Source organism: Budorcas taxicolor, chromosome 3 (assembly GCF_023091745.1).
Source record: "Budorcas taxicolor isolate Tak-1 chromosome 3, Takin1.1, whole genome shotgun sequence".
Taxonomy (NCBI): Eukaryota; Metazoa; Chordata; class Mammalia; order Artiodactyla; family Bovidae; genus Budorcas; species Budorcas taxicolor.
This window is the reverse complement of record NC_068912.1, coordinates 16,528,309-16,546,785: the sequence shown is the minus strand read 5'-3', so window position 1 is coordinate 16,546,785 and position 18,477 is coordinate 16,528,309. Positions and strand designations below refer to the sequence as shown.

Sequence of the window (18,477 nt, the reverse complement as noted above, 5' to 3'; positions counted from 1 at the left end):
GGCCCTGTAGTGTAAATATCATGATTATGATTTCCCCTTGACAGGTGAGAAAATTAAAGCTGAAAGAAAGAAGAGTGATTACAGCTAGTAAGGGTGAGGAGGCTAGGGTTCAAACTCACAGCTTACACTTCTTGGGTAGGGCCTTAGGGGTCATTTAGTCAAACTCTTGAATTTTACAAATGACACAACAGCAATGAGCTGACTTGCCCAGGAACACATACTTTGTTAATAGCAGAGACAGGACAAGGACTCGTGTCCCAAGAGTGCCTGCCCACCGCACCAGCCTGCAGTCAGCTCAGAGGTGGGCCTGGTCCTATACGTCCACTGTTGGCCAGTGGCCCCCCTAACAAGCGGTGCTCTCTTGCTGTGCTGTTAACCACTAGGAGAGAAGTGTTAAGCTGGGTATCGGCCACAGTGCTCATCACAGACCTAGTTTGCTAATGTGCTGATGGTGCTTGTACACTGGCTGGTTGCTACACAACCAGAGTCCCTGAAGTCACAGTGCCCTGTGCAGAGAACATAGCAGTTATTTATTTCCTAGCCTGATGAGTTTCCATCCTCCCGTATAAGGGTAATTTATTTGGAAAGAGGCCAGTTAATTTCAAACAATGAAAAATCACACATCGCTTCTCGGCCTTTTGGCTAAGATCATGTGTAGAAAAATCACACTATTTCCAAAGTCCCCCATGTCAAGAAAAGAGAATCAGTAGGGGTTTCCCTGGTGGCTCAGTGGTAAAGAACCCCCTTGCCAATGCAGGAGATGTGGGTTCGATCCCTGGTCCGGGAAGACCCTACACACCACAGAGCAACTAAGCCTGTGTACCACAACCGTTGAGCCCGTGCTCTAGAGCTCAGGAACCGCAGCTGTTGAGCCCGGGTGCCATAACTGTTGAAGCCTGTGAGCCCTAGATCCTGTACTCTGCAACAAGAGAGGCCGCCACAATAAGAAGCCTGTGCACGGCAACAAAGAGTAGCCCCTGCTCCCTGCAACTAGAGAAAAGCCCACACACAGCAATGAAGACCCAGTGCAGCTAAAGAAAAATGAGTATCAAGAGATGCTGTGGGAGCCTGGGGCGCCAGAATGGCTGGGCCACCATGACCACTGGGGTGGCCAGATTGTTACAGCGGATAGAATGAGAGGCAGATGGAGGAAGTGAAGCCCACCAACCTGTGACCCCATCTTTGTATTTTTAGGACACTTATTTTGTGTCTCAAGCAAAGCACAGTATTTTCCTAAGTATTTTTCCATCAATATCAGTGGCAATTTTTAAAAATTTAAGTGTGCTGTTGAAGAAGGTGTACTATCTTTTAAATGGATGTTGTAACTTAAAAGGGCCATTCTCCCCACTGTACTTCCTGTGCCGCAGTGTGCCCCCCATTTATATCTCTCTACTTTATGCCATCAGGCACTGGGAAAATAGGATTTTCATAGCAGAGAGTTACTTTTCTGCACATTTATTTAGAATGGCTAACACCATTAGATGAGGACTTCCTATATATATGCCTATGATTTAAATCACTTTGTATTGAATGTATTGTCTCATTTCAATATTTTAAAATCACACTCTCCCATCCCCGTGGTTAATTATAAGTGTTTTTTAAGTTTTTAAAGTTTTTTAAAAATTTTCTTTTAGTTGTAGAAACTTTTCTTAAAACAAAATATTGCTGCGTACACGTTCAGTTACTTCAGTTGTGTTCGATTCTTTGTGACCCCGTGGACTGTAGCCTGCAAGGTTCCTCTGTCCATGAAATTTTCCAGGCAGTGCTCAGACACCTTCCAAGGGCAGGGCAGTGCCAGGTTTGGACGGACCACAGGCCCAGAGGTTTCTAAGTCCCCTTTGAGCTTAGTGATTTGCTGAAAAAGTCTCATTCACTCCTCAAAATAGTTCAAAAGAAGAAAAGCTCATCTTTCTCAGTTACCCATCCAGTTGAAAAAAATCTGAGGAGAGAGACTGCTTTCCATATGGGTTAAGTAACATCAATAGAAACTTAACAAAAATTGTGACACAGGATGATTTCCTAAATATCGGCAGTTTGCTGAATACTGACAAATAGCAAAGAAGGACTAATGCGGAAGCTGAAGCTCCAATACTTTGGCCACCTGATGCGAAGAGCTGACTCATTCAAAAAGACCCTGATGCTGGGAAAGATTGAGGGCAGGAGAAGAGGGTGACAGAGGATGAGATGGTTGGATGGCATCCCTGATTCAATGGACATGAACTGGAGCAAATTCCAGGAGATGGTGAGGGACAGGGAAGCCTGGTGTGTTGCAGTCCATGGGGTCGCGAAGAGTCGGACATGACCTGGGGACGGAACAACAAAGCAAGAAGGGAGAAAAATCACACATTAAGCAGAGACAGCCACTGTTAAATTTTTAAAATGTAAAAGTCTGACAAACATACAGGAAAGTGCAGATGTCACACACGTACAGTCCCATGCATTTCTGCAAAGACACCCATGCAGTTGACACCCAGATCAAGAGCACTTGACATTTAGATGAATTTTCTCCAAGTCTTTTTCCTCTGCATAGTCTCTTGTTTGTTTGTTTGTTTTTGGCTATGTGACATGATGGTTACCCATTCAGCAGTTGAACCCGTACCCCCTGCATAAGAAGCAAGGAGTCTTAACTACTGGACCACCAGGGTTTGTTTTTCAGAACCATGATTATTCTGTATCCATAACTCTGAATCCTGCCTTTTAAATGTAGCATTAGTTATATAACATAAGCACTTCTTCTTATTAAAATTTTTTGTAAACCTCACTTTCATCACTTCTCCGTTAGATGGATATACCCAAGATCACTTAACCAACCTCCTATTATTGGGTAGTTGGACTGTTGCTTTGCTTTTATAAACAAGACTGTGTTGAACATGTTTGTGCATAAAGCTTTCTCCATAGCTATGTGCTTTCCTGAGGATATATATATTCCCAGAAGTGGAAATCTCGGATCAGAGGGTCTGAATATTTTGAAATCCAGAGTGTAATGACTCTGTCTTCAGTTCTCTCATGAGAGAGGAGGATTCCACCCAAGAACCCAGCATAGCTCCAGTAAGCGCCCCTGCTGTGTTCTCTTCCTGTGCAGTGCCTGCATGGCGAAGCCCAAGTCACATTCTGCAGACTGTTTGTTCCATTTGGATAACAGGCTAAGAGCCAATGGCATATTTGGAGCCAGCTATCAATTATTTATCATAACAAGGACAGGAATAGCCTGTCGATATAAAAAGAAACCTAAGGAAAATCCCCAAACCTTGTTTTTGATGCTGGTTTCCCCTTCCCCCTCCCAGCCCTTCCTGAGGTAGCTGACATTTGGTAGAACTGAGAGAGACCACCTTGCTCCCGCTTTGGGGTCAGTGGGCAGTAAGTTAGTAGGTGACAAAGTGGGAATCGGGGGGACGATGGGCTGCCCCGATCGATGCAGGGAGGAGACCTGACTGTACCTTTGAAGATTGCTATCACCATCTCATCTTTCTTTGAGCTGTCAAGTAACTTTTCTCGGTTACTGAGCCCTGGCTTTGGGCCCAGAGTGGAGCAGGGTGAACGAAGCTGTGGTCAGAGAGATGTCTATCTCCTTCCTGTTTAACATCGACTTTCCTGTCAAATGAGTCACCCGTGCCCAAGTGGTGCCCATGGCCGAGGTTGTGTGCATGTGCGAGTGTGGTGGGAGGGGACCCAGGGGCGTAGGGAGAACTGGGGACTATGAGCATATTGGAAGCCAGAAGCGAAGGAGGGCTGTTGAGGGAGCAGGACAGTCCTTTTCCTTCCCCACTGAAAGAATACTGTCTCTCTTTTTTGAGTAAATGGATTTGAGACTGAACGTGTCCCTCTGGGCTACCTCTACGGTTGTGTTAGCCTTTCAGTCATGTCTGTGTCTGACCCTTTGCGACCCCGTGGGCTGTATAGCCTGCCAGGCTCCTCTGTCCATGGGATTCTCCAGGCAAGAGTACTTGAGTGGGTTGCCATTCCCTTCTTCAGGGGAGTCTTATGTACCCAGGAATCGAATCCAGGTCTCCTGAATTGTAGATGGATTCCTTACTGTCTGAGTGGAGCAGAACAAAGGACAAATTAGGTTCTCAGGTGCTATAAAGAGGCACTCAAAACCTCAGTTTCCCCATTGGTAAGTTGGACCCACCATCCATACCTATTCCCTTGGGGTATTTCTGACAGCTCTTCAGAGGATTATGTAGTTCCTAGTGACAGAAAGCAGCCAATGAATAAACAGTTATCAGTCCTTGGAGCTGAGACCCAAGAGTGCCAGCCCACCAGGGCAGCCAGCTGTTGGTGTTTTTCTCTTGGGCTTACCACAGCAGGAACTCAACATTTGCGTGGTTTGTCTTTGTGTGTCTCTGTGAAGGTTCAACAAGACGGGGAAACTGCAGGCTCTGAAAGAAGGCAAGACGAGTGCACACCCGCCGTATTCTTTGGGCCAGCTGGTCCCTGAGAGGCCCAAGCCCACCACAGCGCTTGTCCCCCTCATCTCCCCACCGGTGTCCCCCAGCAGCCTTGAATCTGACAACACATCGAGGAACAGCCGACCGGATGCTAAGGGCCTTGGGAGCCCTTATGACGTCAGCAACAGAGGCTACTTCTTCCCCAGATAATGGTTAGGCCTAGCAGCCTGGGGCGTCAGGCCCCTGGACTGTGTGGATGCTTCGCATAAGTCGCTCCTCACTGCCATGCCAGCTTATGTCAGGTACTTGGGGCCTCTGGCTTCACCTTTACAGAAGCGCCTCACAGAAAATTCTACGTTGGGTGAAAAAAAGATTTGCTGTGTTTGTTTAGTTTTGAATCACCCTGACCCCAATGCCCTGATTACAGGGTGAGAGTGAACTCAGGCCCCTGTGAAGAGACGGGTGTCAAGACTCTACTGGCCACTCAGGTGGGCAGAGCTGGGTGACTGGGGAGGTTTGGGACTGCCCCCAGCTTTGGTGTGGATGAGCCGCTGGCCACCCGCGCACTCCCGCCCACCACGAGGAGCTGCAACCTCAGACGGGTGGGATGGATTTCCAGCCAGACTCCCCGAGTCGCTTATGTCTTGACCCACAGCAAACTCTAGAAACCCAAGTGCCTTCGAAATTCCTTCTTTTCTAGGCCTAAGTATGGGGGGAGGTCTCTTGTGCTTTTCTTTCCCCGCAGCGGAGGTGGGGGCAGATAGTATCTCAGGGCCTGATGGTTTGAAATGGAATTATAATTAGTTCCTCATCAGCATTTTCTGAATGTGAATGGTCGTCCTAGGCACTTGCTGAATCCAGAAGCAAGTGCACTGGCTCGATTTCCCTTTTTGGATCCCAGGACTTCAGGAGAGGAAGGAGGGGAGTGGGGCAGGGTCTCCAAGCTTATCTGTAGTAGCATTGCTGAGGGGGATGGAGGCCTCTGCACACCGTTCCCCGACTTCCCCAGCTCCCCAAAAGGAGAACTGGCATCAGGAAGGCATCTGCCAGTTGTGAAATCAACATTGCCTTGCTCCAGCTTTGTTTATTTTGTTTTCAACTGAGCCTGAGCAACCAGGGAAGATAATATTTATGCAAAAAGACAAAAGAACCTGGCAAGAATGGATTTTAATTAGGTTTTTAAAAAACTGCTGACTCTTTTATCTTCAGAGGGTAGAGCATCCAGTATTAGTTGAGAGTCAGTATATAAATAACAGGGGAAAGGCACAGTGATATTGTTTAGCACAAAACTGAATCAAGTGACGAAGGACGAGAAAAGATTTTCCCCTATAAGAGAAGAGACTCTTCTAAATTTTGTTTTTGCCTTAAAAAATGAAAAAAAAAAAAAGAGAGAGAAAACAACTCTGCCTCTCTTCTAATTTAGCGGAAAAGGCAGCTTGTTACTACTCCCCCAGGCGGTCGAGAAGGAAATGGTGTCCAGCTCCCAGGTCACAGTGCTGGGAAGCCAGCCTCCCACGATTACTCAGCAGGTCAGCTGAAAATCCCCACCACTGAAAGCCACGAATCCTCCGGTATCGGACGAGGTTCATTAAAAAAAAAATCCTAAGCTTGATGCCTTCCTCTTTTTAGTTAGTTCCTTGAATGTGATTGAGTTCCCCTAGCATTGGAGCACCGACTGAACGCCTAGGCGTGACGCTGCGCTAACCACTGCAGTGTGCTTTTCTGTCTAGGCTTCGAAAATTCAGTGAAGTTAGTGGTTACCCAGACAAGCACCCTCAAGTATCCTGGGAAGTCCCAGAAAGAAGCTGTGATTAAAATCAGTCGTGTAACCCACCACTAAAAATGTACCAGACCACAACACTTTTCTAGTAGTCTCCCGTTTTAGAAGAACCACCACCAGCACCAGACAGGTGGGAAAAGGACAGCAATGATCATGTTTTGTTTACTGTTTGCCAGGCTCAAACTGTTATGACGTTGGGCTACGTGGTGACTTTCATTGCTGGCTTTGGCTGTAAATTTCAGACTCTGTTGCTGCCTTTGGCAACTAATCTGAAGTTGACAAAAGTGAGGCAGGCAGTTTTGTTTTGTTTTTCTCTCAAGTTTTCGTGACCGAGACCAGCAAAAATGCTGTTAAAGGGAAATATAGAAAATGAGAATCTGCATCAGACAGGATGATTCTCTGCCCACAGTTAACTCTTGACAAAGTTTTACCCACGTGTAATATTAGCAGAGCCAGGCAGCGGTGCTGGTGGAAGATGTGAAATCCAGATAGCTCATGATTACTGAGAGCTAGGCAGCTTTGATCTCCAAATTGTTATTGCTTTCATTATTATTTGAACGGAACTGCCTCCCCCCCTCCTTTATTTTTTTATAAGCTAGTATAGATGAAGGAAAAATATTTGTCTTCTCTTGCTCGGTGTACATAGGTATACACCCCACGCTCTCTCTGTCTTTGAATCTATGGTCAGTGAATGTGTGTTTCAATTTACAGGTCGTTCTTACCTGTGTTTCTGCAGCACGCGTGTGATGCTACTCACCTAATACCTGTAGCAATCTGCTACACAGCCAGAAGGAAATGTTAGCCCAGCAACAGTTTTTTATTACAGATGGACAGCTTATCCTGCTGGGTGGGAAACATTGAAAATATGCTAGTTCAGGGTTTCAGTTAAAGTGGTCATTAATTCTTGTAGCATTAATGAAAAAAAAATTCTGTTTTTAAGTGTCGAGGAAGTAGCATTGACTGTTTCTGCAAAGCCCTTTGCCCTGATGGAACCTTGTCCTTGGCAGTTTGTTTGCCAGGCTCTGGGCTCACCCCAGTCTCTGTTATCTGTCTGCTGTCCCGAGGGAAGGAAACACCATTACAAGGGGTGGAATCTGCTCCTGGAACGGATTGGGAGCCCACCTGGTGGGGAGCAGAGCTCGGCTCAGCAGAGCTCAGTGGGACAGACTGGGGGTGATCATGGTTTGTGGGTTTCCTGTAGAATGTTCAGGAATGTCTTGCCTGGCTGCTTTGGTCCTGGGCTATATCGCTTCATCAAAGGCAGTTAAGATTGCCCCAGTTGGGGAGGAGTCTGACACCCAGCTCCAGATTGAGTTGGTAAGAATTTATCTTAATTTGGTGGTCCCTGGGAGCATGAGCCTGGATCCCAGCCTCCCATGCAGCAGTTGGCAGCGGGGCTTTTGCCAAGCTGGCTCCACTTCTGTGCCAGACACTCCGGAGCATCCCCAAAAGGTCCTTCTAGCATCGCGTCCTCCGTGTAGCCTGGCTCCAGCACCAGCAAGTTTCTATGGCAACCTTAATGATGATTAAGGAACATTGTCAGATGTATGAACATATGCTCAAATGCAGATCTACTTCAGAAGGAAAGGATTGGAACAGCGTGTAGCAAGGCTATTAATTAATAGAGAAACCGTATTTGGATAGAGAGCACACATCTGTTAAATAGAATACCTCAACTTTATTTTTTTCTGGAGAGAAATAATAGTTTTAAGTTTGGTTGTTTTTTTGTTTTAAACCTAATTATCTGAAAGCAAATACCAAAGGCTGGTGATGTCTGTATATGGGGCAAAGGGTCAGTATAATTTTTTTCAGTGTTTTTTCTTTTTATCAGCTATTTTGCATTTAAAATGAAAATTGTAAATGTTTGAAATAAAGAAGTTCTAAAAAATATGCCTGGGAGATAATGATGCTTTGGCGCCTGGGTCCTTTCAAGGAAAGACTTGCATGGTTACTCGGGGAAAGGGGTGAAGAAACATGGGTTTAAAGTCAGGGAGAACCATTTGGGGGGTGAACTTTTCCTTAATGCAGGATTAAATTACCTCTGGAAAAAAATCAGGTGAGTTTAAGAAATAAGTTGCAATTTCTCAAAGACTTTCATTTGGAAAGTTATTTCCCCAAAGGAGCCCTGGGCTTTCTGGAAAGGGCGTAGGTGCTTCGGCCTTTTTTACATCATTATCAGGTGATGGAGCTGGGGGGAAGGAAAAGGAAGGGCCATTATTCATCAGAAGACTGTTTATTGAACAGGGGTTGTTAACGGAATCACAAGTCAACCCTGAACCTCTCCATCATCAGGCTGCATCTGTCCCCTGTTGAAAAGGATCTTCCATAAACCTTGGGACTCTGCCATCCCAAATCTTCCAAACAGAGGAAAGCCTTCATGTGGATGCTCTGTGGATAAGAGTTGCTGTGTAAACAGTTCAGGGCTGGGGAGGAGGAAACTGCATGGAAACCTGGAAATTGTGTAACTCAGTCCGAAAGCTGAAGTGCCAGGCCCTGCTGTGCAGCCCCCCAACCCCCGGGGAATCAAAAGAAAGCCACACGACCGACCACACCTATGGGGCCTATCCTTGAGGATGCCACGGTTTCTTGCGAGGTTGGTCCCTGTCTTGCAGAAAGTGACGCAGGAAACAGATGTCCCATGGTGGCTTGGCTGTGTGAACCCCACAGAGGGTGTGGGAGTGAGTGTAAGGAGCAGGAAATGGAAGAGGGTGAGTCCCCCTCTTCACCGCATCACTGTTAGGTTGGTAAGGCTACGGTGCTCTTTCCAGAAGAGAGAAATGAGAGAGCAGATGGGGGATCCTGTAGAGAATGGCAAGGAACACTCAGTCACTGGAACGACCACTAAGGAAACCGCTTTCCTTATTTTTTGATGCAGAAGGACACCAAACCTTCCCCTGTGTCTGTGAGAAGCACAGGCCAGAGGCAGGAACTGTGGTGCCTTTCTGCATGGCAGAAGCGTGCTGTTGCAAGGCCTGAAGCTGGTCTGAGCAGCCAAGGGCCGGGCTGGGCCTGGCAGCCTCTCAGGCAGGGTAGTGGCCAGGTGGGCTGGCTGGGTGAGCTGACCGAGTGGTTATATCATGTGAACAGTCCTGAGCAGGGGAGCCAGCCCCACACGACCCTTCAAATACTGACCACCCCCTGGTCCCTCTGCGAAACTTCTGGTCTTCTGGCTGATGTGTGTTACTTAAAACAACCTTGGAACAACCTCAGCTACATGTTATTTCACACCAGCAATTTTCAGTGACTATCCAAACATGAGTACAGTGAGATTTTTCAGTAAGATCCCGAAACACTCGCACTATGGGAATATGCAGTATTCAATTAGGCTGTTTCTTTTTCTCAGGTAACTTCAAAATGCTTAGTAAGGCTGCCGAATGTCCACAAAGAAAATAGTTTATCGTGTGATGAGAAGCTGTGTTTTATTTTTTTTTGAAAAATTTATTTTATTGAAGTATAGTTGATTTGCAATGATGTATTAATTTTTACTGTACAGCAAAGTGATTCAGTTATATATATACACATACTTTTTCATTTTCTTTTCCATTATGGTTTATACAGAATATTGAATATAGTTCCCTGTGCTGTACAGGAGGACCTTGTTGTTTATCCATTCTCTCTATATATTAATAATAGTTTGCTTCTGGGAATTCCCTGATGGTCCTGTGGTTAGAACTCTGATTTCACTGTGGAGGACCCAGGTTGGGGAACTAAGATGCTTATTCCCAACTCCCAATCCTTCCTTCCCCGACAACCTTCTCCTTTGGCAACTGCAAGTCCATTTTGGTAAAGCGTCTGCCTACAAAGTGGGAGACCTGGGTTCGATTCCTGGGTCGGGAAGATCCCCTGGAGAAGGAAATGGCAACCTACTCCAGTACTCTTGCCTGGAGAATCCCATGGATGGAGGAGCCTGGTGGGCTACAGTCCATGGGGTCGCAAAGAGTCGGACACAACTGAGCGACTTCTCTTCTTCATGATTTTTTTAAAGAACGAAATTTATCGGGAGGACAGTTGAATTCTATTTTGTTTTTTATTTAATTAATTTTGGGGGCCATGCTGAGCGACATGTAAGATCTTAGGGCTCTGACAGGGATTGAACCCTACATTGGCAGTAGCACACAGTCTTAACCGCAGGGGTAACAGGGGAGTCCCCTATTTTGGTTTTTAAATGCATATGCTGAACAATGAGGGTTCTGAAATGATGAAATGTCCCATTCAGTGTAACTGGGACATTCTAGGGTCTGTCCCCAGTGACTGATGAAGGGAGGGGGGAAAGGTGGAGGAGGACTGTGTCAGCAGCACCTGCTCGTGTGGATAGTGTGTTCACTACCCTGCAGGGCACAGGTGCACGTGGTGTACACTGGAGTCACCACAACCAGCAGGGCTTCCAGATCGGTCTGGAGAAGGTGGTGCCGGACCCCGAGGGTGACTGTGGACCCTGATTGTTTCTATGAGGAGGTGGGTGCTCTGGGGCCCCAGATTTCAGGCGATCATGTCTGTGGATGGGTCCAGGAATTACAAGATGCCCAGGCTTCAACCCCAGAGCCTCCAGATCACGAAAGTGGGCGTCTGTTTACATGGGTGTAAGGTGCTCAGTTTCTCCTGCCGTGCCGCCAGCTCTGAGGGTCTCTGTGAGGGAGACTGCAGCATGGGAGACGAGGTTCTATGGCAACACGTTACTGGGGGCCTAAGCAGGGGACAAAACCTGTGGACAGCAAAGAGCTACACCACTGGCCTACTGGTTATCCAGAAGGTCACCATCCCTTTTTGGTCAAGATGGCATATTATGATTAGCTAATAATAATGACAGCTGTTAATGGACCCTCGCCATGTGCTTCACAAATAGGGTATTCTTTCTCATTCTAATGAGAGGTAAGTGTTTTCACCAGTTTACAGATGCAACCACAGAGGCTCATATTGGCGAAGATAGTGGTCTAAGACTCCTGAGCTGGGTAAGAGGCTGAACTAGACCCTAAACCTGGGTCTGCTTGACCCCAAGCCAGTGCTCTTTCCCTTGCTGTGTGGCCCCTCAGCCCCTGGTGACCACCAGGATGGGCCTACCTTTCCACCCCCTTTCCCAGGCTAGGTGCTCTGCCTCTGTGCTGGGTGGGGGCCCGGCCCACTCACCCTCATGGGGAGATGGCCCTGGAGTCTTCATCTGGTTTATCACATGTATCAGCACGGAAGCCGAGACCCTGGGAGTCTGAGCTATGAAGGTGTGTCCCTGAGGCCACCAGACCTCAGCGATGCTCACAAAATAGGAGCCGCAGAGGAGATGGGCCGCAGAGGCGGAGGCAGCAAATAGCTCCTTACGGTTAATGATCCTTCATCAGAAACCAAACCACTTCCCCTCCTTCTGTATCAGTCCCATATCTTTTCCTCTGAACTCTGAGTAATTGATCTGGTGTTCTGTTGCTTCCTTGGTGTATATTTTAATGTTGTTTGTTGTTCAGTCGCTAAATCATGGCTAAGTCTTTAAGATTCCTGGACTCTAGCCCACCAGGCTCCTCTGTCCATGGGATTTCCCAGGCAAGAATACTAGAATGGGTTGCCATTTGCTTCTCCAAGGAATCTTCCGGATCTAGGGATCAAACCCTCTTCTCTTGCATGTCCTGCATTGGCTGGCAGATTCTTTACTACTGTGCCACCAATACTTGAATGAACTACCTTGAAATCCCCAAACTGTGCTTTATTTATGGCATGAGAACTTTCTTATGTCCACTGTGTCTGAAAGGGTGAATGATCACCATGCTGGAAGAGGTGGTTCTCTCTGGGCTGAGACCTTCAGGGGATGTTTACTCCATCACCATGCCAGGATGTAAGAGGACCAATCCCTTCCCAAAGATGCTGTCAGTTCACTCACTGAGCCAGGCAATTAGGAAGCAAATGCTCTTGCTGTCTAAGTGACTAATCTAGTCTAGGGAGTCAGGAAAGGAAGGGACAGGGAAAGTGAAAACAGGAGGGTTCCAGGGGGAAGGGGTGGCCTAGGGAGGCTGACAGTGCAGGGCCTGAGGTGAGTCCTGCCTTGGACATACAATGTGCAGAGAAATTTTTCGACATTCTAAGAGCATTAGGAAGCTGCTGAAGACCAGATTTGTTCCTTCTTTTTCTTTTATGCATATTAAAATTTTTTTTCATGAGCCTGTATGTTTTTTACAGTTAAAAAGCTTTTCATTAAACCGTTATAATCCCTCTATTTTGGAATAGTGCAACCAGGTTGGACTGCCTATAAAAAATTGTTAAAGAGTGCAAGAAGTAGGTGGGGATCATAGATAAAGCAAAACTGACTATGAGACAGTAACTGTTGAAGTTGAGTAAACCTTTTAAAACCATTGACATTCTCCATTTTAAATGTGCAAGGACTTTAGGGGGAATGCTTCACTTGCAAAGGTACCATTTAAAATAATGCAAATAGGGACTTCCCTGCTGGTGCAGTGAATAAGAGTCCACCTGCCAATGCAGGGGACATGGGTTTGATCCCTGGTCAGGGAAGATTCCACATGCCTCAGAGCAACTAAGCCTGTGTGCCACAACTACTGAGCCCCCATTCCAGAGCAAGCAAGCTGGAACGAATGAGGCCCCCACGCTCCACAGCTTCTGAAGCCGCTATGCCTAGAGCCTGTGCTCAGCAGTAAGAGAAGCCCCACCTTACCACAATTAGAGAAAACCCTCGTGCATGCAACAACAAAGACCCAGAGCAACCAAAAAAAAAAAAGAATGCGAACACATCTTCCTCAACTATCTTTTAATGTAAACCACAGTTCTCATTTGTTCACAGTACCCTGCTTGATACTTTGACTAACTACTTGGCTTGGCTTTTTTTTTTTAATTGAAGTATAGTTGATTTACAATGTTGTGTTAGTTTCAGATATTCAGCAAAGTGACTCAGTTTTATATATATATTTTCTTTTCCATTATAGATTATTATAAGATACCGAATATAATGCGCTATATAGTAAGTCCTTAATGTTTATCTCTTTTATATATAGCAGTGTGTATGACTACTATATATAAGATAGATATTAACATCCTAAACTCTTAATTTACCCCTCTACTCACCCCATTGGCTTTTATGTGCACAGGTAATATCTCTTTCCTTCAGTTCATCCAAACTGGTAATCTTGTTTATTTATACACACAAATCAGAAAGCAGTAGGAACCATGTAAATCAGTGAAGTTAGAACACACCTTCACACCATACACAAAAATAAACTCAGAATGGCTTAAAGAAGCCAATAGGAATCACTGAAAAAATGTCATGTAGGAAGTGCTTTAAGTTTGAATTGAGATGATAACCGTGACTCACAACAAATGATTCACAATATGAGGGAAGTCATCCTGGTGCTACTTGTGGATTCTGGGAATGATCTCCATGCTCAGAGTCTCCTTAATTTATAATTGCATGTTCATTATCAGAGCTTAACTTGTCCTGAAGGACTTCAGGCTACCAGATCCACAGATGGAGCCTCTCTTCAGCAGGGAAAGAATGCCCAAGCCCAGGACATGACCTGTCAGACCCAGCACAGGGTGGTCCAGGAGGTGGACCTAATTCCCATTTCCCCCGCCTGTGTCCATGTGGCTCACCTGTGGGGAGAGAACTCACTGATCACCCATGACAATCTGGATGTCCAGTCTGCTAGGTGCATTTTCACTGTAAGATAATACAGACTGGAATTTTTTTTTTTAACTGAGGTAAAAGACATAAAGAGGAGGGCATGCAACCCACCCCAGTATTCTTGCCTAGAGAATCCCATGGACAGAGGAGCTGGATGGGCTAGAGTCCATGAGGTCAGAAAGAGTCAGACAGGCCTGCATGCAAAAGGCATAACATCTGCGGCCTTACCCGTTGCTCACTGTAGAGTTCAGTAGTGTTCAGCACGTTCATATTGCTGTGTAAACAACCTCCAGAATGTTTTCATCTCGCAAAACTGAGACTTTATACCAGTAAACAACAGCTTCCACGTCTCCCCTCCCCCTAGGCCTTGGCAATCACCATTCTATTTTTTGTCTCCATGAATTTGAGTACTTTCAGTTCAGTTCAGTTCAATCGTTTAGTCGTATCTGACTCTTTTCGGCCCCATGGACTGCAGCACCCCAGGCCTCCCTGTCCATCACCAACTCCTGGAGTTCACTCAAACTCATGTCCATTGAGTCGGGGATGCCATCCAACCATCTCATCCTTTGTCATGCCCTTCTCCTCCTGCCTTCAATCTTTCCCAGCATCAGGGTCTTTTCCAATGAGTCAGCTCTTCTCATCAGGTGGCCAAAGTACTGGAGTTTCAGCTTCAACATCAGTCCTTCCAATGAACACCCAGGACTGATCTCCTTTAGGATGGACTGGTTGGATCTCCTTGCAGTCCAAGGGACTCACTCTCAAGAGTCTTCTCCTGCACCACAGTTCAAAAGCATCAATTCTTCGGTCCCAGGTACCTCATATAACTGGAGTCACACCGTATTTGTTTTCTGGTGTCTAGCTTAGCATAATGTCCTCTGGGTTCATTCATATTGTAGCACGTGTTGACATTTCCTTCCTTTTTAAGGCTCAGTAATATTTCATTGTCCATAAATACACTGCATTTTGTTTATCTACTCATCCACCCGTGGACGTTCGTGTTGCTTGCTCTTCTTGGCTTTTGTGAGCATTTTTTTTTTTTTAAACTTTATTTTTTACTTGCTAAGTAACATCGGTTGGCTAGTTTGTTACTCTTTGTCTCGTTAGTCAAAGGTGAAGAATTCCAGGTATAATCTCTGAAAGGGAAGGGAAGTACATACATACCTTGGGGATAGTGCAGGTTTGGATCTGGACCACTGCAATAAAGCAAATAGCACAGTAAAGCAAATCATGTGTATATTTTGGTTGACCAACGCATATAAAACTTATGCGTGACTATACTGTAGTCTTTTAAGTGTGCAAAAGCATTATGTCTAAAAATGTACCTACATTAATTAAAAAACACTTTATTGCTGAAAAATGCTAACCATTATCTGAGCCTTCAGTGAGTGGTACAGTCTTTGCTAGTGGAGGGTCTTGGCTTGATGTTGATGGTGCTACCTGATTAGGGTGGTGGTTGCTGAAGGTTGGAGTGGTTGTGGCAATTTCCTAAAATGAGACAACAATGAAGTTTGCCACATTGATTGACTCATCCTTTCATGAAAGATTTCTCTGTAGCATGCAGTGTTGTTTGATAGCTTTTTACCCACAGGAGACCTTCTTTCAAAATTGGAGTCAGTCCTTTCAAATCCTGCCATTGGCTTAACTAAGTTTATGTGATATTATAAATTTTTTACTGTCATTTCAACAGTCGTTGCAGCTTCCTTGCCAGGAGTAGAAGAAACATCTACACCTGAAGAAACTAACTTCTCTGCTCATTCTTAAGAAGCATCTCCTCATCCACCAAAGTTTAAAAAATAAGTTTTATCAAAGTTTTATAAGATTGTAGCAATTCAGTCATACATTCAGACCCCACTTCTAATTCTAGTTCTCTTGCTATTCCTACCACATCTGCAGTTACTTTCTCCCCTGAAGTCTTGAGCCCTTCAAAGTCATCCTTGAGGGTCTGAATTCACTTCTTCCAAACTCCTGTTAATGTTGATATTTTGACCTCTTCCCCGCAAACCACGAATGTTCTTAACTGGCGACAAGACTGATGAATCCTTAAAAGCTTTCCAATTTCCTTTGCCCAGATCCATCAGAGGAATCACTATCTATGACAGCTCGAGTCTTATGAAATGTATTTCTTAAAGACAAAGACTTGAAAGTTGAACTCACTCCTTGAACCATGGGCTGCAGAATGGGTGTTGTGCTCTCAGGAGTAAAAACAACACTAATCTCACTGCGCATCTCCATCAGAGCTCTTAGGTGACCAGGTACATTGTCAATGGGCAGTAATATTTTGAAAGGTATCTTTTCCTGAGCAGGTCTCAACAGTGTGTTTAAAATATTGAGCAAACAATGTTGTAAATAGATGTACTCTCATCCAGGCTTTGTTGTTCCATTTATAAAGGAAAGGCAGAGTGGATTTAGCATAATTCTTAAGGCCCTTAGGGTTTTCGGAGTGGTAAATGAGCATCAGCTTCAAGTTACCAGCTGCATTAGCCCCCAAAAAGAGTCAGCCTATCTTTCCAAGATCTTAATCGAGGCATTGACTTCTCTCTAGCTATGAAAGTTCTAGATGGCATTTTCTTCCAATGGAAGGCTGTTTCATCTACACTGAAAATCTGTTGTTTAGTGTAGCCAGCTTCATTAGATCTTAGCTAGATGTTCTGGATAACTTTCTGTAGCTTCTACATCAGCACTCGCTGCTTCATCTTGTACTTTGATGTGCTAGAGATAGCTTCTCTTCTTAAACCCCATAAGCCAATCTCTGCTAGCTTCAAATTTTTCTTCTGCGTTCTGCAGCTTCAGCACTTCTCTCAGCCTTCACAGAACTGAAGACAGCTCTGGAAGAGGCTTTGACTTAAGAGGATGTGGTGGCTGGTTTGGTCTTTTATCCAGACCACTCAAACTTTCTCTGTATCAACAATGGGACTGTATGACTTTATCATTTGTTTGTTCACTGGAGTAACACTTTCTTTCAAGAACTTTTCACAGCTTGGCTGACTGGTGCAAGAGGCCTAGCTTTTGGCCTATCTCGGCTTTAGGGGTGCCTTCCTCACTGAGCTGAATCATTTCTAGCTTTTGACTTAAAGTGAGAGACTCTTCCTTTCACTTCAATTCTTCAGTGTTCATTGTAAGTTTACTATTAGGCCTAATTTCACTATTGCTGTATTTAGGGGAAATGTGAGGTCTGAGCGGGTGATGGGGGAATGGCCAGCCAGTGAAGCAGTCAGAACACACAATGAAGTCAAAGAGTCAGTTGCTCAGTTATGTCTGACTCTTTGGGACCCATGGACTATAGCATGCTAAGCTCCTCTGTCCATGGAATTCTCCAGGCAAGAATACTGGAATGGGTAGCCATTCCCTTCTCCAGGGGATCTTCGCAACCCAGGGACTGAGCCCAGGTCTCCCACATTGCAGGCAGATTCTTTGCCATCTCAGCCACTAGGGAAGCCCCAGAACACACCATATTTATTTTAAAAAATATAAAAAAACAATCGTTGGCAGCCCTGGGTCTTGGTTGCTGCATGAAGGCTTTCGCTAGTTTCGGTGAGCAGGGGCTTCTCTCTGTGCGCAGGTTTCTCACTGCAGCGGCTTCTCTTGTTGCCGAGCATGGGCTCTAGGAGCTCGGGCTTCAGTAATTGTGGTTCATGGGCTCAGCTGACCTGTGGCATGTGGAATTTTCCTGAACCAGGGGTCAAACCCGTGTACCCCGCTTTGGCAGGCAGATTCTTAACCACTTCTCACCAGGAAAGTCCAACACTTATTAAGTTCACCGTCTTAGACAGGTGCCTAGCTCATGGCACCGGCAAACAATCACAACTGTAATGTCAAACATTACTGATCATCATAACAAATATAATGAACAGCTTTGAAGTATTGTGAGAACCAGCAAAATGTGACACAGAGACAGGAATTGAGAGGATGCTGTTGGAAAAATAGCACTGACTGCCATAAACCTTCGGCTTGTAAAGATCGCAGTATTTGTGAAGCGCAGTAATGTCTGTCTGCTGCTGCTGCTGCTAAGTCATGTCAGTCGTGTCCGACTGTGCGACCCGATAGACGGCAGCCCACCAGGCTCCTTCGTCCCTGGGATTCTCCAGGCAAGAATACTGGAGTGGGTTGCCATTTCTGTCTAGGTAGAGCAATTAAGAGCCACTCCAGAATTAGACCTGGATTGCACTGTCAGTTCAGTTCCGTTGCTCAGTCGTATCTGACTCTTTGCGACCCCAGGAACCTCAGCAGGCCAGGCCTCCCTGTCCATCACCAACTCCCGGAGTCCACCCAAACCCATGTCCATTGAGTTGGTGATGCCATCCAGCCATCTCATCCTCTGTCGTCCCCTTCTCCTGCTTCCCCCAATCCCTCCCAGCATCAGGGTCTTTTCAAATGAGTCAGCTCTTCACATCAGGTGGCCAAAGTATTGGAGTTTCAGCTTCAACATCAGTCCTTCCAGTGAACACCCAGGACTGATTTCCTGTTGGATCTCCTTGCAGTCCAAGGGACTCTCAAGAGTCTTCTCCAACACCACTGTTCAAAAGCATCAATTCTTCACGATATTAACTGATAGTATGGGCTATCACTTACTACCTGACTGATTCAGTGTTTATCTGAGAAACGAGGCTACATCTGGTTCACTGCCTTGTGGAGGATTAAAGTGGAATAATATAGCATGGAAAGCATTTGTTCAGGAACACGCCTGGTGTACAGCAAGA

The 18,477-nt window shown here is 45.6% G+C and overlaps 1 protein-coding gene across 1 annotated transcript in view; it reads left to right on the top strand.

The window, feature by feature from the left end:
- Positions 1-8,058, top strand: part of IL6R (interleukin 6 receptor) — a 54,769-nt gene extending 46,711 nt beyond the window's left edge. Inside the window, exon 10 of the mRNA XM_052638017.1 lies at positions 4,352-8,058. Coding sequence (XP_052493977.1) covers positions 4,352-4,598 — 247 coding nt within the window. The 3' untranslated portion in view covers positions 4,599-8,058. The remainder of the gene's footprint in view (positions 1-4,351) is intronic.
- The last annotated feature ends 10,419 nt before the right edge of the window (positions 8,059-18,477 follow it).